Here is a 24712-nt window from a genome sequence, read left to right as displayed (position 1 = left end):
ATAGTAACTTAAATAGTCACACATATTAAATAAATTAAAATTATATGAAACATTCATAAAGAATAATCTTCAAAGTTATAATGATCTGAATTTCCAATGAATATAGACTATTGTAGCTTCAGTCAGCATCCAGACTGGAAGTGCACTCACTAGTCTCAATAGAAGATGGCACAAAGAACACATGAAACAGTGGCTAAATACAATCCCAAAATATATGTGATTTTATTTTTGCTTGAGGCAGCAAGGCTTTCACTGTTTCAAATAACCCAGAGAATTGATACTTTCTACTTTGCTCCATTCTAATCAATAAATATAAAGACATTTTAAAATAGTTCCCATTTTATATAAAGTTCCTTGTTGCTTCTCTCTCTCTCTCTCTCTCTCTCTCTCTCTCTCTCTCTCTCTCTCTCAACTAATGCTACATGGACAACAAAATAACTATTTGGCAAAAAGTAAACTTAAGAGTCTGTATATAGGATCATTTTCAGGTAGACTAGAACTGATAACAGAAAAAAAAAAAAACTTAAACATCTAGAAGAGAATATAGCTACTTCTGTAATCTAAGGGTAAATCCAAATATGACACCAAAAGCAGAAGCTTAGAAAAGAAAAAGAGTGTGATGCATTTGAGTTCATCAAAACAAAACTTTTTTCTGGCAATAAATAAATATCAAAATATAAACAAGTAAGCTATTGCACCCTGTAGTCTCAGCACTCTTGGGAGACTGAGGCAGGAGATCACAAATTGGAGCCCAGCTTGGATAACATGGTGAAACTTGCCTCAAGTTAAAAAATATAAAGGGCTGCTGGACTAGCTCAGTGTAAAACAAACAAATTGCCAAGTAAGTCTAACTTACTTAAAATCACTCACCGTAAGAACTATAGTTAATAAAAATGTAATTTTAAACAAGATTTTAGCCACTTCGTTATAGTAATAACTTTATTATATACACATATCCTATAACATCCTCTCATAAGCCTCAAATAAACACACACCAAAAAATCCTCGTTTGTTTTTTTAATCAGTTAAAAAATGACTTAACATACCAGACAAAAAAGGACACTAGAGGCAATATGGAGATCAATTTAGGCATATGTACCAAAACCTTAAAAACTGGCAGTTTTTGACTTACTAGTTCTACTTGAAATAACTTCTACCTTACTATGAAAGTAATTGTCTTAACAGGGCTCTTCGCTGCAGCACTGTTAATAATAGCAAAAATTGAAACAAAACCGCCAACATGAACACGTTCAATTATATTTCATCCCATCTGTGCAATGAAATAATCTGCTTTAAAAACTGTAAAATGAGATTTATATTCATGGACATGAGAAGGAAACCACAATGTATTTGCGTGCACGACAAAGAAAAACTACAAAAGATTACAAGACAGCAAAAATAATGCGCAAGGCAAAGACTTGCTATCAACGTCTGTCTCCCCTAGGCACACAGAAGACCCTACCTGCCCCCCCTGCCAGGGTCCAGCGAGGCCATGTGGTTATATCCTCTGTGACAGAATGTTTGCAACGAGCCCTTGAATTGCACATTACAGAAAACAGAGACAATGTGGGCCCAGCTCTTTGAAGAGCTGCAGGAGAGGACCCAAGTTTCTACCCGACCAGAACCTGGAACATCTGCTCTGGCTGGCTGTGAGAGCGTCGGATGTGTGTCATTATATTTGGGCCTATACTCAGCAGAGTGGCCTGTCCTAATACAGTGGATGCCAGCAGGCCAGCTTGCCAGTGAAACCTATCTGAATACATCCACAGCTCAGATGCATCAAAACTTATGTTTATGGTGTCCAAGAGACGTCCGGGAGAACATGGCGGACAAATAACAGCAGCCATGGAGGCTCTCTGAGATTACCAGTTTAGAATCCAGGAGCGGTGCTGTGTGAGGAGTTCTACGTGAGGGGAGACGTACCCTGCTGACCCAGGAACGAACTAAGCTGAGAGAAACCAACTGGAAATGCAATCCTGATGCTATACCAGAACAGATAAAATCTCAGTATAGAAGCTGGATCCTGCACCATTGGAAGCCGCGATTTGAATTGCCTGCTGCCGATACTGTGTCCCAATCCGCACAGCAGGGAGAGAGATGCGTGAAAGTTCTGAGAGCTAGAATCGGCGAACCAAATGGCATTGAAAGCAGGTCTGGCAGGGAGCTCTGCATCGACCTGCAGTGAGTGAGAGCAATGGGGATCCTTTCATAGACTGGGAGGCTCCAACAGAGGACATTCTGGGACGAGCAGACTAGCTGGAACAGGGCCCTGCAGTGACTTTAGTCGCATATCCCCCTCTCAAGCGGGAGTGGTGGGGAGCGCTTGGCCTGGTGACTCCGCTGACTAAGATCCAGTAGGCTAGCCCAAATCAGGTCCCTGTGCCCGGCGGTGCACCCTAGCAGTGAAGCATTCAGGTTGACCTGGAGGGGCGGGCCCAGCAGAGGCTGCCCAGGTCTGTGTCTCCCTAGTACACTGCAGTGGGCGGGAACACCTAGCCGGTGGATTCAAACAAACTGTAACAGACAAAGAGAAAAAAAAAAAAAAAATTAGGCCTCCTACATATGCTTGTATGGAAGGAACAAAAAGTATGGGAAAAGGGAGCAACAAGAAAGGGTCCTCAGTCCCCAATCCTGAGAACACTGATCCAGGAAAGGTAAATGCAAAAGAGAATGAAGACAGAAAACATGCAATATCAGACACAGCACCTATATACATAAAGCGGTATCTCCGGAGCCTCATAGATGAGTTCAAATATGAAGTATTTAATGAAATAAGGCAAGAAATATGTAGAATAGTTAGAGAAATGCTAAGTACCGCCCAAGAAAAAACAGATGGTGGAATGGAAGAACAGAAAAAAAGGGGAGAATTGTTTGATGGAGAAAATAGAGAAAACATAGAATATGTGAAGCAGGTTCAAAGAGATTACCAGGAAACTAAAAAACTCTATTGAAAGCTGGCATAACAGCTTGAAAGAAACTAAGGATAGATTATCAGAACTGGAGGACAGGTTTGTAAGGTGGGAGCATGAAATGAAAAACTTCTTTAAAATAACAAGAAACCAAACAGCAATAATACAAAAACTAGAAGATGATAAGAGAATCTATAATTTAAGAATTAAGAAGATAAGAGAAGAAGTGGGGACACAAGCAAATGGACTACAAAAGCTATTCACAGAAATAATCCAAGAGAATTTCCCTAATTTGGCAAAAGGTAAAGATACTCAGATATATGAGACATACAGGACTCCAGCCACCTACAACTCCAACAGAGCTACACCCAGGCATATAATAATCAAAATACCAGAAATCCAATATAAGAACAGAATATTAAAAGCCATCAGAGACAAGAAACAGATCACTTACAAGGGAACACCCATCAGAATTACAGCAGATTTCTCGGCACAAACCATCAAATCACGAAGAGCGTGGGGGGAAATAATTCAAGCTTTGAAAGATAATAACCTCCAGCCAAGATTGATATATCCTGCACAACTGTCCCTAGAAATTGATGGAAAAACAAGATGCTTCCAGGATAAAAAGGAACTAGGGGAATTTGCAACCACCAATTCAACTCTACAGAGATTACTGCAGGATATTCTAAAAATGAAAAATACCAAGATTCCAGAAACAGTGGCAGAGCAGCCACAATGAATGGAGCAGAAAGTGAAATGAAGAGGACAAACTGACAACTAATGACAGAAAAAGAGCTCAACAGAAATGAAGCCGAGAAGGTTGGATGGTAGAAACAGCCATTTTGGAAAAACAAGACATCATAATAGGTAGTGCTGATTTAATATCCTCTTGTTTTGAAGTCCCATCAAGCTTTTGTTCTTCTGTCTCCATCGGTTTTAACCTGTTGTATCTTATTGGATTTTATTATATGTGATAACATAAACAAAAACTTTTATAGACAAGGAGATTATACAGAAACCATTGTTCATTTTCTGTTAGTTGATTCTAAATACCCAGTAATACTATCATTCTCTTGAACGATTTTACATTTTCTTGATATGTTTGATGCTACAGTATACGAAGTTATACCCAAAGATTTTAAGGGAAGAGACACTATGGTAACTACTATTATGTCAAGATTATCTTGTGGTGAAACACTATTTTGCTTAAATGGCTATGTTTTGACCTGTGCTGTTTTATTGTTATGCCCTCTTTTATCTCAATCTCCTTTTTATTATTTACTTTTTCATTTTTATCCTTTTAATTAAGGGAAAAATAAAAATAGCAGGATATATTATAGTAACCCACTTTGATTTCCTATTAACTTGATTTGAAACCCTGTATTGCTCTCACCATCTTGTTTTGACTGATTTTCCTCTATTCTGTAATGCTTGATAGTACCAAGTTTGAAAGTATAGGCAACAACTATGAAGACAATAGATTCATTGTGACGCCCATTCTAGTTGACTATTATATTCTTTTGAAGTCCTCTAATGTCTCCAATGTTTTGGTTTTATTGGTCTTATTCTTTACTGTTTTGTTCAATTTTATTATAACTGATGATATAGGCAATTCTTTTTAAGATAACAAGAAGCATTATGGTAACCATTGTTGATCACCTTGTATTTTGTTTTTATATTATGTCCATCCTTTTGATTTGACTGACTCTGTCCTGGTATGTCACATTTGGTTTTACTTTCTTCAAAAAAAAAGTAATAAGAACTGTGGGAGCAATAAAACCCAAAATGTGTAATTGCCATTGTACAAAAGAAAGGCAAAGAAAGTTCTCTAAAAGATATAACTGCATATATATTTAAGTCTATAAGATAGATAACCATATTACTGAGTTTTGTTGGATCATTGAACAAAATTGTTTTCAGTCTCACTGTTTGAAAGTCCCCTCTATATGCTTTAATTTTGTAACTTCAACAACTATTTCTAAGGTGACAATATGTAATTAACTAGTGATTTCCTTATGTTTATTTTTTCTGAAATTCTGTATAACTTGTACCCTTTTTCTGTTTTTTTTCTTTTTCCTCCTTAAATAAAATTTTAAAAAAAGAAAAAAAAGAAAAACTTATGTTTATGACACTTAACCATACAGCTGCACACAGCTGGAGGGTTTTTTATTCTTGTTGCTGCATATTTTATTGCCTGAATATGCTACAATTTACCTATTGATGGACATTTTGATAGTTTCTGTTTTTGTTATTATTAATATAGCTACCATGAATAATTTTGTTCATATGTTATGGTGAATATATATATATATATATATATATATATATATATATATATAAATTCTGCTGGATACCTGACAGAAAAATTACTATGATTGGTTTTTGCAATTATCACTGAACAGTATTCCAAAGTGTGTCAATTTGCCCTTGCATGAGCAGTGTGTAAGAGTTCTAGCAAGCTTTACATCTTCATCAACATTTGATATTTTCTACTTTTTTTAACTGCAGTCATTCTAGTGGGAGGCACTGCATACTTTTCACAGCTTCCATGATACTATTCTATTATCTAAAATTAAAGGAATTTAGTAAATTGTAATATATCCCTACAATGAAACATTATGGTTTCAAAATTACAAAGTATGATATCAATGATGCAAAATAATGCCTAGAAAACACTAAAAGGAAAATGAGTTGACTCTGTCATATGAATTAGTTGCAGAATTTGCAACCTCATGCTCCTTAAATAAAGCTGTTCTTCTGATACCTGTGATTCACTTAGAAACACAGAACATGCTCAGGGAACTGGTGCCTGGACAGGAATCCTGCTTCCATGGCTTGGGTACAGTGTGACCTTGGACTCTTCCCAGCTTCTCTAATCTGTAACTTAGAGACTTTTATCATTTAAGGAATGGTTAAAAGCCAAGATGATAGACGTAAACTATTCAAATTCAAAGCCTGCTTGGTAAGTTCATGTGTCTGTCAGGGTTTCATCCTCATCTGTAAGTTGGGAAAATGAAAGTTTCAACTCGTTATTAGATCACACACACAAAAAAAAGGATATGCGTATGTATAGCACTCAGGGCTGGGTCTGACACGTAAGTACAACTTGCTACTATCATTGTTCTGCTGCTACAGCTACTGCCATAACACCACCTCCACACTTCATATGTAATAGAAGAGGAAGGGAAGGGATAAATAAGAAGCCACTGACATCATCAGGCTCCAAGAAGACACCTGTACCTCAATTCATCTGAGGTTATTCTCTAAGTGTGACAGCTAACCACCTGACACCAAGAAGCCAGACAGCTAGTAGGGGCCTCAAGCCCTCATATGGAGCCCTCACATGGACTTCCCAACAGCCATGACGGTCCTTTCTTTGCAAGGCAAAGGGAGAGCCAAGCTCCACTCTGCAAATCCCAAGTACAATGCACAAATATGGAGAAATCTGAGCACCACTTTATGAATGAAAATTGATTGAAATGACTTTGCAACATTCTCCTAACTAATTTTCCCACATACGAGATGAAGTTTTCAAAACAGAAGTATTATCATGCCCACCCTTCGACCCTTGCTTGCCTCAGCTTGCCCTTGACTTGTTAGTCTGTGCATTCCAGACACACAATCTTCCTCAGGTTCCTCACACTGACCATGCTGCTCCCTCCCAAATTGTTCTGGCAAATACTTCTGTGCCTCCAGTGCCTTGCCTTTCCTTCTTTGCCTAAGGAATGTGTGTTCCTCTTCTGGATCTTAATTTAATCAGCTCTCTGTAACTCGGTCTTAGGACAGGGTACCCTTGTCCTTCACTTACCTCCTCACTGTTTTACTTTACATTCTTTCTGTGACAACTGGTTTAACAACTGGTTCCCCTACTAAAATGAAGATCTCATGAAGACAGTGACCATGTCTGTGTACTCACAGTCACATCAATAAAGAGCACACCACCTAGTGCAAATGAGAGGCTGAACCACCATCATTTGTTTGTCTGAATGGGTGAAATGAAGTAACACAGGTCAAAGCAATAGGGAACAGACAGGACTTCAAAATCTGAAAACTATCAGCACAGTTAAGAATCACACAAAATTATTTCAGCATCAAGACTGAATCAGCACAAAATGGTATTTCCAAAAGAAGGGAGGAAAGCATCAGAAACCCTGCAATCTTATGCAAGTTTGATACCAATATTAAAATCAAGACTTTTTCTATCTGGCTCCCAAATCAGGCATGCTATTACATCTGATTCTACTTTCATGCATCTTCTGAGTAGGCTGCATTGGTTCACCTGTTTTGAAAGACATTCGTTTTGACTCTCTGGCTCTACTCTTATCTCCCAGAAGGTGTTGCAAGGTTACCTTGGAGATTGCTTTCATCATTGATCTATACAGAAAGCAGGGATTGCAAAAAGAGAAACCATTCTAAACAGATACAACAGTTAGGTAAGCGATGATGTAGGGAAGGTAGGGCATGGGTGTGGGAATATATCAGTTTGTTAATGAAGTGTTAAGTCTACAGGGAGTAGTTATTATGTGTCTGGATGAATATATGCTTAGCAACTTTTTTTTCCCTTTTAGTATTGGTAGAAAGGTAGCACACAGAAATTTTTAAACCAGTGGCTTATTTGATAAATTTGGTAACTGTATTTAAACAAAACGTAAGGTAGACTACAGTAGACAGGAGTCACAAAGAGTAATAAATCATAGGTCATTATCTGCATAAATTAGGGGTAAAAGTTTATGTTACCATAGTCACTCCTGCTTTCAGAAGAAAAGGGAGGGGTAAAATATACAAGGTTTTGAAGAAAGTCAGTTTATCATTATCTATGTTATCATAGCTACATACACGGAAAGCTGATACTTAATATAGGCTGGGAAGACTGGAGAAGTATGATTTCAGCTGCCAGCCTCTCTGGTCTTGCGTAGGTGCCAGGGAAGAAAGTTCCCGGATCACGGCCAGTATCAGGTAAGGTTTTATATAAAAGGTCAGATTCAGGATGCGGCAGCCCATGGAGGAGTGATCATCTATAATGTGTGAAAGCTGAGTAGGAATACAGATCCCACTCAGGAAAAGATAGCCACAGACAAAAATCATGATACTCGAGTGAAATAAAGAAAACCAAAGATGGAAAATGGGCTACACTATCAGCACCATTCAGGTACATAATACCAGGAGCTGGGCAAATGGAGCCCAGGCGATTTCTATGGTCATATGGAACCACGCTGGTTCCATAACTGCTGTGTCTCAGTGAGGTTAATACTATGCAAAATAAACTATATATGTTAAATTGAGGTTAAACGTTTTTCAATCATGCTCTAATTTGGGATTTACTTCTTCTTTTATATTTTAGCACACCAAAACAATTACTATTTTAAAAGCCCACACAATTTATTTAAAAAAAAAAAAAAAAAAAGAGAACAGAGAGACAGTATGGTGTAACTAAAGAATAAAGATGTTGGAGCCAGCTCCAACTCTACCATGTATTATATGTATGACCTTGGGTAGTCACTGCCTTCTTTTTGCCTCTATTTTCTTATGTAACATGTTAAAAGAAATAGTACTGTATCTACCTCAAAATTCAACGAATAAATGCATTAATAATTACAAAAGTGCAAAGACCTAGACATGTTTTTAAAGTAAATATTATTTAAATATCTTTGGGTCTATTCTATCTAATTATGTTTCAAGTATATTTCTGAAATTTAATCATGTCATAAAATGCACTTGGCGGTTTGAGGCAAGAGGATTACAGGTTTGGGGCCAGCATGGGCTACAAATACAAAGCAAGTTCAGGGCTGACCCGGACTACATAGAGACACTGTGTTTCAAAACAGAAAAGGGGGGAAAAAAAGAGAAAAAGAGAGAGAAAATATTAGGCCAGAGAAAATGGTGTTCCCTGTATTTCCAGATTCTAGATGGGCTGAAGTAGAAGGACCTCAAGTTCAAGACTAGAGTACATAGGAAATATCTTTCTTTTGAGAGGCCCTGTCTCAAAAGAAAAAGTGGGGGAGTTGTCTTATCTTTTACTACTTTGATTCAACTTAAGAAATGAACTTAAAAATCAAAAGTAGCTGTCATTTATTGAATTGTTGCAAGTACTATGAACTTTATGTTACCCCTATAACAATACTGTGAGTTAGATATTATTATTATTCTCATTTGACACAGTAGGTGAAGAAGCTGAGGTTCAGAAAGGTTAAGCAAGTTGTCCAAAGACACAAGGTTAAAGCCAGAATTCTAAACTCAGTTCTTTCTGATTCCAAAGTCTGTTTTCTTAATTAAGAAGTGTCATGTTTACCAAAACAGCTTTGTTATCTACTAAGTGCAATCATCTTTTAAAAATTATTATCGTTTAATCTGAGACAGTCTCATTAACTCATCACTACTTAGTATAAGCAAATAAAACAAAAAAGTTAGATCATAAAAAAATAGGTTTTTAGACGGCAAACAGATATTAGATCACCAGGAAATACAGTTAATAAAACACATCAGAAGCACTTCCCAAATCAAACCAACTAACTGAAGTATCTTAGTATTAACTGGCAAGTATTACAAAGCTAAAACCTTTGATTACCATAATTTCAGAATATTATTTCTCTTAATCTTGATCTTGATTTGCATAGGCTGGGTCCATGTGGTTTCTCTTAATATCGAAATAAAGGGGAACTACCTTATCCAAATTAATTATTATTTTAGTTGCTATCAATATATAGCAAAAAAGTGGACTTATAATGTGTAATTTCTGAATCATATTTTTATTACTAAATAGGTCATTCGTAAAAATAAAATGTGAATGTAATTATAATGAGAAGGGTAAATGCAATATACTCTAGGCCTCTTTTAAAGTAAGGGACAGTAGAGGTACAACTCAAACAACAGGCCCCAAATACATGATAATCCCTGGAATTCTGGTGAGCAGAAGGTCAGGTTTATACCAGATTACCCGGGCTTGCTGCTTGTTGAACCAAAGCGTCTTAGCCCATGCTATGTCCCCTTGTAGGCTGGAGCCTTTTGCTCAATGTTATATTCCCTAAGGTTCCAAGGCACTGCCTTCAAGATTTGCTCTTCAATAAATCTTTGCTGCCGAAGTGAAAGCTGTTCGAGCTTTTACACATATGTCTTAAAAACTGAAACCAAATTTAAATTACAGAATTGCAACAATACTAATTGATTTTTCCTTCTGCAAATCCCCTTCATAATCACTAGCTATGTAACTATGTTGTTTTACAGAATAAAAGATATTACAGACTGCTAAGTATGGAAGTTCCTCAAAATGGATCCTACAGGAAATCTGCCAGGTCTTGGTTACAGCACAGGCTGAACAGGTATTACAGGTTTCTAGTTTAACTCTTTTGTATACCTCAGACTTCAACATTGGATATCAAAGATTTCATCACTGCTAATTCGAAACTGATTAAGGATGCAACTGGATTAAACAAACACTTCCAAAGGCTGAACAAATGGGGTCTAGAATGCTAATATAAAAAATTTCTATTCAGATAGGACTCTTTGGATCTAAGATTAACTACATAAATAAAAAGGAAACTAGAAAAAGAGGTGAAGTATTCATAACCAATGTTTCTAAATAAAACAGCCTGTGTCCAGCTGACCTTCAGTTCTTCACCAGGTACAATGATGCATGTACAGACAGGACAAAAAGAGCATTTCCCTCAGAAAGCCATTTACAGGATACAAAAAAGAACACCAAACATCACATGGTACTTTTCAGAAGACATGAAACATCTACTATCTCCATCCCATTAAGAGAAGAAATCTGCAGGAACTTCCAGACTGTAACATATAAAAGTGCACCAGACTATAATACATAAAGTGCATCTGCACAATCTAAATAGCTGTGTCCAAAACTGACATCTCAATGAGGGACCAGCAGGGGTGTGTCTCTGTTGGTGCTATTCTATTTTGTTTTGTTCTCTTTGGGGGAGGGGAGGCAGAGGTTAATTGAGCTGCAGCTTCTGAGGAAAAAATAAAAAAAGAGACATGAGAGTCCAGCTGGGAAGGAGAACACACCATGTGTAGTTTGGGATCAATTTACAGTGACACGTGCAAGAAGAAATAGAAAACATTCGAAGTGGAGGAAGGAAGACCCCTAGAGATAAAAACATGGGAGGTTTCAATCACAGCTATAGACAGAAATGAGATCTCAAGATGAGTCAGGGAGAAGAATATCTATCTAGATATCCATCTAGATATCTCATGAAGACTAAACACATCTTACCAGGGGTGATGCCACAGGCCTATAATTCCAGCACTCAGGAGGATTGTGAGTTCAAAGCCACTGGGGGCTATACAGTGAAACCCTGTCTCAAAACACAGTCAATAAAATATAAATTTCAAAAAGGATTGGGCATGCAGCTCAGTGGTAGAGTGCTTGCCTGGCCATGCACGAGGCACTGGGTTCAATCCCCAGTAGTGAGGAGAGGCGAGGAGAGGAGAGGAGAAGACAGGAGAGGGTAGCGGGGTGAGGAGAGGGGAGGGAGGAGGGGAGGGGAGAGGGAAGGGGAGGGGAGGGGAGGGGGAGGAAAAGGTTATTTTATAAAGTTGAAGACCCACATGAGCTTTGGAAACTGGAGATGTGTAATGGCTTCAAATGACAGTGATTTTATTTTTCTCAAGGACAGAAGAAAAGCGGAGATGGAATAGGATGCCCACACTGAGAACTCAATAAAAAGCACAGACACGATTTCTACCAGGTACCAAAGGACACTGCAGCGAACCAGCCTTGGACAAAGAAGTAATGTCTGAAGAAATGCAAAACCTCCAACCTCAGATGAAATAGATTCAACAGCCTTGTTCTACAGCAGGAAGAACAAAAAGTGAACAAAAATTTTGGTTCTGGGTTAACAGGCCATGATACTGATTTCTTATCTGCTTGGGAAAAAAATGCAAGAGGTGCCTTAATACCTACTTTGGCCAAATTATTCTGAACATTAAATGAACACAACACATGAAAAAAAGAACCAGCACTGTGTCTGACAAGCACCAAAGATTAGTTTTTTTTCTGGGCATAAAATGAGGACACTAGGCCAGGCTAGAGTCCTATTCCGTCACAAAACTCTGACTTAGACTGAGTTGTGGTGACCATACCTTCCACTCTTTGAATTTTGTGAGTTACTTTACACTACCATCTACACTAGTAATTATACCACCTATATTTTACTCTTGTTATCTCATTAGTCCTGACAACAACCTCTGTGCTGGCGAGGATAGTTAACTGCCTGAGAGTCTTAGGAAACCGAGAGGCTGAGAGATTAAATGACTTGCTCCAGATCAATTTAATCTTCATTAGGTTATCTCTGCTCAGTAAAGTTGCCAAGTTCATTAAAAAGAAAGATGACTTGTCCCATGTAATAGAACACAGGTGCACTTTACTTTTTTTTTAATGCTAATTTCTCATGTCATCTGTTTTGTGGTTTCATTTGTCAATCACTTCACATGTCTTTTTAAAGGGCACATGGTAAACTCTACTCATGAGTAAGAGAATATCTAAAATTAAATAATGTCAATGTATTTAAATTAGTGCTGAGCATAAAAACCACCCAACAAGTGTTTGATATGAAAAACAACTTCTGACTGAATGCTAGATTTTCTTAATAATTTAGTAAGTATGACAGTCTGCCTATATTCTATGCTTATATGTATTATTTATTTCATTTGGGAAGCAGTGTTATTTAAAAGTTCCTTCTATTGTCTACTGAAATAAAACATTTTAAGATAAAGGTATACCATAACATATCAAAATAATAGCTATGGAATCGGGAAAATCAAGGAGTTGAGGGATGGAATTTAGAAATTTCATTAAATTGTGTGGGAAAGAAATTAGTCTTCATCCTTATTAATTTCTAGCTGCAACTTAGCATTTCTTTCTGTTATAAAGTGGGCAAGAAACCACTGCTATATCAGCAGCAAATTTTTATCACCAAAAGAATCCAAACATTTATATCATATTACAGTTGCTGAGATATCTTGAAATACAGTAGTCTTTCCTTATTTTCAGTTTGGATTTCAGTTACCTGTGGCTAACCTCAGCTTGAAAATAGTACATGAAAACCTCTATAGAAATAAGTAATTCATTAATTTTACATTGTATGCTGTTCTAAGCAGCATGATAAAACCTCAAGTCATTGTGTCCACCCTGCTCTCAAACTGTCCCTTTGTCTTGTGTATCTAGGCGACACCGTCACCAAGTAGTTTCTGGTTAACAGATCAGCAGTCACAGCATCACAATGTCTGTGTTTAAAAATCCTTTATTTTACTTACTAATGGCCCCAAAGTGCAAAAATAGTGATGCTGGCACATGGATATGCCAAAGTCTGGAAAGTGCTTCTTTAATTAAAAGGTAAAAGTTCTTGATTTAATAAGAAAAAATATAGTATGCTGATGTTGCAAGTATCTCTAAGAAAATATTTTGAGAGACATTTATATCACTTATAGTATATTGCTATAATTGTTCTATTTTATTATTACTTGTTAATCTCTCATGTGGCAAAATGGTAGCACATACCTTGAGCTCAGTGTAGCCTGCATTTTCAGAGAATGTCCTCTGGGTGAAGGGGACAGCTGTGTCACTTACACTCATCACCACCTCAAAAATCACTGCAGTTGTTCGCTTTGCTTCTAGATTTTAATGTCCAAAAAAATCACTACAACAAATTTGTTTAAATATTTTGTTTCAATATTACAAATGTTTAAATATCTTCAGGTCTGTTTAATATAATTGGTCTCCTCTGCAATCACCTGCATGTGTGCACATGTGTGTGTGCCTAAAGGAGTAAGAACTTCCATTCAGAGGGTGGCAGTGACCCTGTAAAAGTTTTTCCTCTCATTATGGTCCCTCAAGAGATTTTCTCTTTTTTCTTTTGTCTACCTTAGTTTGCTATACCTAGGTCCTTTGTTATGCTGCCTGCCTTCAAATGCAAGAAACCCAAAAGACAAAGGCAGAGAAGAGTAAAACCTAAACCTAGGCCCTATTTTAACTCTTTTCTTCCCTCAAACATGAGCATCCTTATTATTACAGTAAGTCCTCAACTTGTGAACATTTGAGTTGCAAATTTTCACAGACATGAACAGTCCTTGCATTACGAACACTGATGGATGCGAACAAATCACAGAAGTAGCTCATGTGTCTGCCAGACAGCGTTCCAGCTGTGTTGCTGTGTGCTTTGCACACTACAATAGTGTACGGTAATACAGGGCTCAATCAGAGCCCAGGATGGATGAAAGAGAAAAAGCAGTGATGAGGAGACTGGTAGGAAGTACAAAGCAATAATCATGGATACAAAAGCAAAAATAATTGAGATTGGATCAAGGCGAAAAGATGGTGGATACTGCTCGCTCACTCTTATAAGATTTATCATTCAACCACTGGTACAACTCTGTGGAACAAGGACACTATCATGAAACATGTCTGTTCGTGTGACTGGTTTTTTTTATGCTTTACGTTATGTATTTGTGTGTTTATATACTCACTTTGTCTCACTTATGAATGAATCCAATTTATGAATGGTCTCCTGGAATGGAACTGGATCCCAAGTCAGGGACTTACTATACTTGTGTCTGTAACCTTCTTCCTTTAAACTAACCAATGCATTTTGTTGTTCTGAAGTTCTCTTCCCCTTATCAGTGCCAAATGTATAGGACGGTCAGGTGCTGCTGTGTAGTACAATCAGCAGCTCTTTAATGCTGAAAGAACCATCATCTCTATGGTTGTACAACCAATATAACACAAAACAGCAAAACCAGGAGGAAAGGGCAGGGTAGGGAGAGGATGGAGTAGGGCAGGAGGGTGGAATGCAGAAAGAGCCTGCTTTCCATCTTCCTCACACATGCACAGAAACTACCATGTGGGCAATGAAACTACTTTTGAGAAGGCAAAAGGAAGTAGGAAGACTGTATCCTGTGAGAAATGAGCTGACAAGCGGTGCTCTGGCAGAAACAAAAAATGGGTGCAGACTGGGTCTTGACAGAAGAGCTGGCCAAGGAACTGGTTCAAGACTTTAAAAGTGTTAAACAGGAAGTCCAGATTTACTCATGTTTGTTTATATAACTGCTCTCCCATCCACATCCACACAGGAGAATCAAATGTTGTCAGAAGTCCACTGCAAGCCTAGGAGTTGTTTCTTAGAGCCACAGAAGTCTCGCTCGCATTTGCTTAAAGAGCAAGGGCTCCCTGGCATGGCGAACCACGTCAGTAATCCCAGCCTCTTGGGAGACGAAAGCAGCAAGATGACAAGTATATTACAAGACTTACACAAGAAAAACTACATTTTTTTTTTTTTGCTTCTGATTTAGAATAAAATGAGCTCTAAATAATGCAACTTTATTTCTCAATTAATGTTCAAATAAGAATATATGAAACCCAAGTTAAGGTACAGTGGCATCCTATAACTACTTTAAATAATCTATCACATTTGAACAATTGAACAAAGTGAAAAGGTCCACATTTACAAGCAACTGATTTTCAACAAACGTCCCAAAAATACATCTGGGAAAAGGTGTCTTTTCAACAAAACATGCTGTTAAAATTAGATCTCTACACGTGTGAATTAAATCTCAACATAGCAGTCTTTTCTAAAAAGTAAAAAATTCTGCTGTGCTTTTCCAAAGTAGTTATGAACGTTGACCTTTCTATACTCACTAACTCATAATTTAAACAATTATCCTCTATACTTCCTATATAATTTCCTACTTCCTCTACGATTTCAAGTATTACTTCTTCACTACCTTGGTAATACAGTGAAATTTCTATTCAAATTTGTTTGAAAAAATTCACATTCTTTGAAGAGGAAATGTTTAAATGCTTTGTTCTTCAGTTGAATTCACAAAATAATCTGACAAGGAATATACTACTATTGTAAATACAGAGGTTCCCTTTTAATTTTGGTTTCTTTAAATTTTAAGGCATTATAAGAAAAACACATGATTGTCTTCACAGAAATGGGCTGAAAGGGTACATTACAGTCAGCAATTTCATGATTAAGGAAAGAAAATCTATTTTATCTGTTTTCTCTACTTGACTTACTAAAAAACATTTTCCCCAAAAATGTTCAACAAAAAGTTCATATAGCAGAAGAGTTAAAATTAAATACCAACCCATTTGTTATAAAGAATAATGTAACTGAGGATGGAGTTTGTGCAGGAACACTTGCCTTATGTGTGCAAGGTCTTAGGTTCAGTCCCAGCACCATGTGCCCCTCCAAAAAAAATCAGTAATAAGTAATCACTCATCATCTTAAAACCACCCACAAAATGCTGGCTGGGGGAAAATCTCCAAGCTTACCTGGTATATCAGAAATATTTGTTAAATAAAGGAATTTATTTTGAAAACTTTCCAGTAAAAATAAAAAGATGAATAGCAATTTGCTTGTCTCACTCAAAATACTTAAAGAAAGGTTTAGTAATATAGACAACTTACTAAAATAAGACACAGCATAATAATTCCATTTCCAATTAAAGCACACTTGTATTTCACAATAAATTCATATCAAATGCTTTCTTAAGCAACAAAGGTAATCATGAACTTCTTTTCCAAGTTATTGTATCATACTACAATTCTTTTTCAGAAGTTAAGATTCCTATTTCATATTAGAAAACTTTTCTTTTGCTATCTAAATGGGTGTATACAGATCCATATCATAGGAGTACAAGCTGAAAGGTTCTTGCCCTAGGACAGATTTCTGTACACTACGGTGACTGTCTAACATGGCAAAAGGCCAAAGCAAAAACATTTATCCTCATGACCACTTCCTTCTTCTTCTTCTTCCCCTTCAGCTTTGATTATAATTGCCTTTCCCATGTGCATGAAGAGTTCCTCGCATGGCATTGATGCCCGCGCACCACTTCCGATCAGAGGTCATATAACACCCTGCTGCCTCTACATCGGTCAAAGGAAAAAGCCAACCCCCCTAGCAGGTTGTGGGCTCCTGTCAGCATCCTCAATAAAGGCCACCTTCTCTTTCCTTTTGCTTCTCTATTGCGCCAGAAAACCCTAACATAAGCTACCACTGACCCTAGAAAAAAAATCTCAATTTTGTTTTAGAGAGAGACATTTAATTTGAATTATATTTCTTTCCTTTGAACATTTTCAGTTCTGTCTTGAATTTGGCACTTTCATATACTTAATCTTGATTAATATCCAAAAGCACATATGCTATAGTAAATCCTCTTCTTTCAATGCCAAAAACTTTTGCTTCTAGCAATGTGTTAACTGGTATATTCTCCACACATCAGTATCTATTAACACTAGAAATGCGAGAACAGCTAATACATTCTAGAAAGTGATGGCTGCATTTGAAACTACACGGGTTGATTTTTTTACTTTAAACAAGGTTCTACCTGTTAAATCTATAACATCTAGAATTTATAACAGTGGTCCTGACCCTGGCTGGCTCCACACTGGAATCCAACGGGCTGAGCTTCATGGTGGAATGCAGAAGAGGGACTGTGGACACGAGGGCAGGGACACAGAGAGGAATGCCCACCATTCGTGGTGAGGGTTAACTCTGGAACCTGCCAGCTTTTATTGCACACAAGGTTTTCTGAGAAATAAAGGAACAAAATTTCAGCCTTTGGAAAGAGATACACATATTTCTGCTAATTCAAATGCAAGTTTTATTGATGTGTTTTTCCAGTGAAAAACATTCATTGATGTGTTTTTTCAGTGAAAAACCAAGGTTAGGTTAAACATGCTAGGGTCAGGGTAGGATGGAATTGGACACTTGGGAACACAGGTGAGCACATTTGACAAATCTCATCTCTCTTCTCAAAATAATTGGAGTGAAATTAAGAAAAATATTCCATAAAATATGTAAATTTTTCTATTCCCTTTTTCCAAACAATTCTCCTTTCTTCAGGTAATGGTCTGAACATTTCTAACTTAAAATATCAGGATTTTCCTAAAAAGAGAAAGAAGCTTCTAATAGCTTAAATAAATTAATCAAAACCAAAAAAAACTGTGCTGGATACTTCAATGAAAGACTACTGTTTCTGTAATAAATCCTTTGATTTAAGTAAAAACAAAATCTTACTGCTGTTTTATAAATCTGAGCTGTTCTTATTAAATACTATTGTTATTATTAATGACTTTATTTCATTATTGGCCCATAAAATTCTTGAGTAGGAAAAAACTGCTTAGTAAAACACTAAGACTGTAGCATTTGTGCTACCCAAATCAGTTTAATTTTAAATACCTCACCATAAAGTCGAAGAGCTAAAATTTCTATGCATCAGCCCAGTAATGCTTAGTTTCATTATACATAAGCAACTTATCAGTGTTGAGAAAAACGGGGCTGAAAAGGAGCACCCCACCTTGTACTTCCTCAATTTCTCATCAGCACATATAGTTTCTCTAATAATTGCTGAAAAGATCTAAAAGAATATTTAATAGAAAATGCTTCAGATATGTTAAGTGAACAAAGCTATGATTGTACAGTATACACAATAACCCCCGTTCTCTTGGCATTTAAGCATTCATAAGGAAAACAAAACAAAAAGAAAATACATGTCCATAGGCTGTGCACACAGTGGAAGAGTATAGATATTCTGTGATGTGATATCCTACACACACACACACACACACTTTGGTTCAGATTGAACTCTGAATGCTCCACCAATGAACCACAATCCCAGTCCCTTTTACTTTTTATTTTGATACACTTGATCAAGCTAAGTTGCATGGACTGGGCTCAAACCTGCCATCCTCCTGGCTCCACCTCCCCAAGTAGAGACAAGAAAACCTACATTTTCCAATAGTCATATATATGTCTTTTATATTCAAAAAAGAAAAACAATTCAGTTAGTTATTATATATGGCTGCAAAATAACAGCAAAAGTTAAACTTCTTGGTTTTAAAAAAGTAATTTATGATTCAAACTATAAAATTCTGTAAGATAAAATGATGATGAGGAGGAGGAAGAAGAGGAGGGGAAGGGGGAGAATGATGACTGATAGCAAAAACAGGAATGCAGACAAGGTGACTGTCAAGTCTCCAACAATCTAGAACTTAAAAAAAAAGAGAGAGAACAGAGTCCTATGTCTTATAATAAATGCAGGAAAAGTAAAATTGCATTACAAAATATGACAATATATACTGAAAAACTAGTTTAATAATGTGAAAATAAGTAACAACATATTAACTAAAAGGAGAACTATGTATAGGTCCATCAGTAAACGAGAGATGCTACTTATGCACTGCCATAAAATCAGCTTAATTTCACCATAGCAGATTGCCATCTAAATGGCTCGGTCAGCTTACTGTAATAAATAGCTTACTACTGCAATTACATATAAAGCATTATGTTAGAACATATACTCCTGAAGATACATAAAAATAAGCTCAAGCCTCAAAGCAAACTCTTAAGGCTTGCCTATACTTAACAGTTAAGAAGTGTTTCAGGCTGGGTGTGGTGGCACACACCTGTAATCTCTCTAAGACTGAAGCAGTAGGATCACGGGTTCAACTCTAGCCTGGGCAATTTAGGGAGACTTAGTCTCAGTGCACAGTGCACAGGCTCTGGGTTCAATTCCCAGTACCACAAAACAACTAACCAAACAACCAAACATACACAAAATTTAAAACAAAATCAAAAGAAACAAAAGTGCCTCAAAATCTACTCAAATTTATAGTCTTCATTTATTCATCCTAGACTTTATTTGAACTAAAACTTGCATACATATGCAAATTTGTACAGCATAAATGGCTTTAAGAGAATACTAACATTTAATTAGTCCAGAAAAGACATTTTAAAAGTAAAGCTTAGAAGGTACATTATTCATCATTGAAAATATTAATACTCTGAAATTAAGAATTGTGCAGAATTTTAAGTGAAACATTTAATAATGGAGTAACTTGCTGAGGTTAAAATTATGACTATAGATGTGCTTGAAAAAATATTACTGAATGGCATGCACATTATGGCCACATGGCTATCTACTTCAAAAAAAAAATTTTAATGTAACAGTACTTCATTGCTTTAAATGTTTTAAAGGGCAACAAAATAGAGATAAGCCAAATCTTAAAAAACTAAATGATCATAGCTTACTTCATTTGAGATTCACATTTTAAGTAAAGGAATGAAAAATAAAACTGAATGCACAGCTGTTTGCTTCTAGGAATACAAACAGGAAGAAATAAACAGAGGGAGGCTGATGTCTGTGAGACTGGGCTAACTACTACATTCCCAGCTGTGTTTTAATTTGTCTTCCTAAACAGTAACAAATCTTTTTTTTTTTCTTTTTTTAATAATAGTCAAAGGCCAAAAATCTCCATTTGTGCCCAGCAAAAGTTAAAGGCACACTAGAAAATATTTGGAATATCACAGTTAGTAATTTGTCTGATCTATGTTCTATGTCGTTAACATCAGTTGAATTATGCAGAAGTTAAAACTGCTCTAATATTAATTCAAGGATGAGAACAGAGATGCCTGATAAATTTACAAGTGACATAAAATGTAAATATATGAAGGATAGGCAATTTACAGTTATATCCAATCTGTTGCAGTAAGAGAAGTCAGTGATAAAGTAAGCAGTGCCAGGCAAGATGGTGCACGCCTGTAATCCCAGCACTTAGGAGGCTGAGGGAGGAAGATAACCAGTCTGGGGTACATAAGAGAGTTCAAGACCAGCCTGTACTACATAGAGAGACCCTGTTTCAAAATTAAACAAGCAAACAAACAAGCAGTATATCCAGATCAGTTGTGCCCCTTTATCGTAACCACAAATAGCCCTGCTCTGGTCCTCCAAAGATGTAAGATTTCTATGACAGCCTAACAAGCACGAGGTCATGAGTTTGGTTCCTGGTAACCACCCCCTCCCCAAATTAACTGCCTGATTTCTACAACAGCGATAGAAATCAGAGAGGCAGGGATATGTAAGGCCAGATGAAGATGAGCTAGTACTAAGCAAGGTGAATGTCTTGCTATAGCTAATTTTAGACACTAGCTCTTGTTCTTCTTTTAATAAAAACCATAAAATAAACACAAGTCCAGGACCTAAACAAATCAAGACAGCATGAAATTTATGAAAGTAGACACTCTTCCTATCAATTTTCAATGCTATCAGCTTTAATATAGATACCTTTACACAGGATACTTGGTTTATGAACACATCAAAACTAATTCTATAAACTTAAATTATGAAAAACATGATCCACTTTTTATAATAAATATTATAGGATACATAAAATGATCCCATGGGTGGGTATCATTTAAATCTTCCATCTCCTCTCTCAATCTGCAGAATGCTGTAGCCTCCTTCACACACAGTCCTACTTTCCATGATTCTAGTTACCCATTGTCTGCTGGGTCTGAAAACTTAAATAGAAAATTCCACACAACAATTCTCAAGCTTAAAACTTTGCCCTGTTCTGAGCATGAGAACTGTCATGCCATTGAGCTCAGCATGTGAATCTTCACTTTGTCCCTCACATATATCCATGTGGTGGCTCCTAGTGTTGGCAAGGAAAAGACTCCCCTCCGATAGGTACCCAAATCTGCATATGCTCAGTTCCTTACACAACCTGCCCACATCCTCCTATATACTGTAAATCATTTCTAGATTCCTTATAAAATCTAACACAGTATAAATACTATGTAAATAATTATACTGTATCATATAGGTACTTGTGACAAGGGGAGGAAAATCTGTTCATGTTTAGGAGACACAGTTTTTCCCAAAATATTTTCAAAACCAAGGATGGCTGAAATCAAGGATACAGAAGAACCAACTATAAGCTCTACTTGCTCAATGGTTACTTGGTTGTCTCAGTTTTCAGGTCATCTGTCATAGTATCACTGTACTTATATTCAAGCAATCTTTGTTTTAATTACTAATGGCCCTAAAGCACAACAGCAGCGATGCTGCCAATTTTGTTACCACACACTGATAAAATTGTTCTATTTTATTGTTATCTCTTAGGTAATTCATATAAGTGTATATACAACATAGGAAAAAACACAGCACATAGGATGTGGTACAACTCTCGGTTTCAGGTATCCACTGAGGGTCTTGGAATGTATCTCAAAGGGCGCTACTATCATCTGATGACAAAGTGCTTAAGCTGTAGATAGAAGTTTTGCTGTTAAGCACAACTACTAAAAGATCTTTTTGAGATACAGACTCATTGCCATCCCATCCCAAACATGAATTCCAGCCCTGCCAGCTGTGTATAAGGGTTAGTCAGCCCTCCAATTTGTAAGATGAAATGTTTACATAGTGATAGCTAAGTAAATGTTCAATAATTGATGAGGTCAGTTTGATGTATAAAATAAATGACATCATGCATATAAAACATCTAGCAGTTGTGTCAAGTATCCAATACACAGAAGCTGTTACACAGATCAAATGAAAAAAAATGAAAGTAGTTTATGATTTAAATAACTTTTCTCAAAGTCTAGAAAACAAAAACACTCATCAATTAGGATGTAAAATATTATTCCTAACACCCAGCATCACACCTTGTGAACAGTATATTTTCCCAAAAGTCAATTATGAAGTTCTAAGAATTTGTAAACCACGCAGATTTCATTTTTGTTTCCTCAGTGCCTGAGAGAGTATCATTATCACAAAATAACATTTTTTTCCTATTCACTTAAGTTTATCTGAATTTTAAAAACTTTTTCTTTATAATTTTAGGCTCAGTGTAGGGTGAGGCTCAGGTTTAATTCTTTACTATATTTCCATATTAGGGGTTCAAATGTTTGAATAAATAAATGCGTATTCTTCATGTTCTATAGAAAAAGAAACCATAAACCTATCAACACTGTAATTTTCTATCAGTTCATATCAAATAAATGTATGAAAACATTACTGCTGGGAAGGTCCTGTTTTTAGGAAAAAGTGACAATTAAAAGCAGTTGCGGAATGAGCTGATCACAACAAGCAACTAAAATCAGTGTTATTGTTTTGGATCCCCGAAATACTTGGTATAAATAGCATACTGAACTTCTGTGTGCTTTCTTACCAAAAGGAAAACATTAAAAATTCCAGTGACATAAAAATCATTTTACCAATAACACAAGGTTTTTATCTGCAATTCCTTACAAACGACTTTCTAATGTAAAAAGCCAACTTTTCACGGTGCTTTTAAAAAAACTTCTGAAATATTTCTTTTTTTTTTTTTTCACAAGAGCTGATTCTAATCCCAAGAGAAGAGGATAAAGCAAGGAAGTGTCCATATACAACCCTTAGCCCCTCAACAATGAAAGAACTAGAAGATTCCCACAGTACTAACTCTGAGGGATAATGCACATAGGAAATGTTAAAAAAAAAAAAAAAAAAAGACTATAAAATGTAATCTACTCCATAATACAAATAATTCTCCCAAAAAGAAAACAAAGTAATATGTAGCATTTATAAAGATGATCTTCTCTGTACACCTGCATCTGCCTTTGTAACAATGAAAGAGACCCTTTAATTCAAAGTAAGCTCTTTAGAAATATTTCTAAAAATAAAGATATTCAATCACAGGTCAGTTATTTTCAGCAAGGTGGTCAAGTGAGTTGTTTCTAGGGTGCTTGTACACTTGCATCTGCAAGCTGTTATCACGCTCAGTGTCTAAGACGCTCCAAAGTCTTCCTCTCCTCCATGTGCAGGATCTATAATGAGGATACACAACCTTGTCAGCAAAGGGAAGGCCTCTGCAATCCTGACTGCAAAGGAGTAGCACATTCAAGGCAAAGACTAAAAATATTTCAGGTCCAAAACTATGACCCGCACCTATGATTTATACTGCTATCTTTTGCATCCAAAAACATTTCACTCAATTCTACAAAGGTCTCAATGAGGTTCTAATATGATATTTGCTGCTAGGCTTACACAAAAATCCACAGACGCTCAAACCATACTAACTGGGTAAACGGCTGATAAGAGACTACAAAATGTTATACCTCCAAGTGAGACCTTTCTTAACAAAAACCAAGGTCTAGGGATTGAGGTAAGGATCTCATTTTCTGTTGTTCCTAAAAGGGGCTCTTTCAGTAAATGAAGCTGGATTCAAGATTCACAAGCATCTAAAACAAATGTTATTTCATATCCAAACAGGTTGACAATTGTCCAAATTTTCCTACCAGGTAAAAGAGCTCGCAAAATACTATACCTATGTTATTTAACACACAGCACGGAACGTCTTCCCAATGATAATGCGCTTTTACATAAGGACTAAGAATTCCTGACACCTTTTAAAGTCTAGCCAATTGGAATGGGGGTGTAGCTCAGTAGTATAACTCCTGCTTAACATGTATGAAGCCCAGAGTTGATTCCCAGAACCACAAGCCAAACAAACATTCAACTGACTAAGTAAATCAAGTAGATACCTGGGAAGAAATGTCACTGGCACCATTGCCATGTGCACAAGTCCATTTCTTTCTTCTTCCTTTTTAACCTAATTGGTTCTCATCCCTTCATCTTCCTCCCTGTGCCTCAAACATGCCAAGGTGAACCCTGAGATCTAGCCCAGTGATACTGCAAAGCAAGAGGTTTCACACTCCTCTGTGGCCCCAACTAATACCAACAGACAGCACTGAGGCACGTGAGCCCCTCAGAGCAGTCTGTTGTTTGTCTGCACCACAAAGAACACACACTCCAAAGACACTCAGTGCGGGTTGGTATCCTCATAAGAGATGATGGTTTATTTTAAATCACAGAAAACCCATATAACTGTGGGACTAATCCACACAAGAGTTCAGTTTTTTGGTCAAAAATATACACTAAACATTTTGTCACCATTGGTGAAAACAAATTTTTAAAAAGTTAGAATACATTTAATTGCAATATTTAGCCATTCACACTACACAAAA

General features: G+C 36.6%; 1 protein-coding gene across 20 annotated transcripts in view; it reads right to left on the bottom strand.

The window, feature by feature from the left end:
* The window catches only part of Plekha5 (pleckstrin homology domain containing A5), a 237595-nt gene that overhangs the window by 186794 nt on the left and 26089 nt on the right, over nucleotides 1-24712 (bottom strand). The window contains exon 4 of one of the 20 annotated variants that reach the window (XM_063238319.1): nucleotides 5257-23512. The exons of the other annotated variants lie outside the window; for them this stretch is intronic. Within the exon in view, the coding sequence (XP_063094389.1) occupies nucleotides 23386-23512 (127 nt within the window). The 3' untranslated portion in view covers nucleotides 5257-23385. Of the gene's footprint in view, nucleotides 1-5256; nucleotides 23513-24712 lie in introns of those variants that run through there. 20 annotated transcript variants of the gene reach the window in all.

Source organism: Cavia porcellus, unplaced genomic scaffold (assembly GCF_034190915.1).
Source record: "Cavia porcellus strain 051 isolate PalLab524CR breed Dunkin Hartley unplaced genomic scaffold, mCavPor4.1 scaffold_27, whole genome shotgun sequence".
In the NCBI taxonomy this organism is placed as follows: Eukaryota; Metazoa; Chordata; class Mammalia; order Rodentia; family Caviidae; genus Cavia; species Cavia porcellus.
Note: the sequence above shows the minus strand (reverse complement) of the source record. Positions and strands in the feature narration are given on the sequence as shown.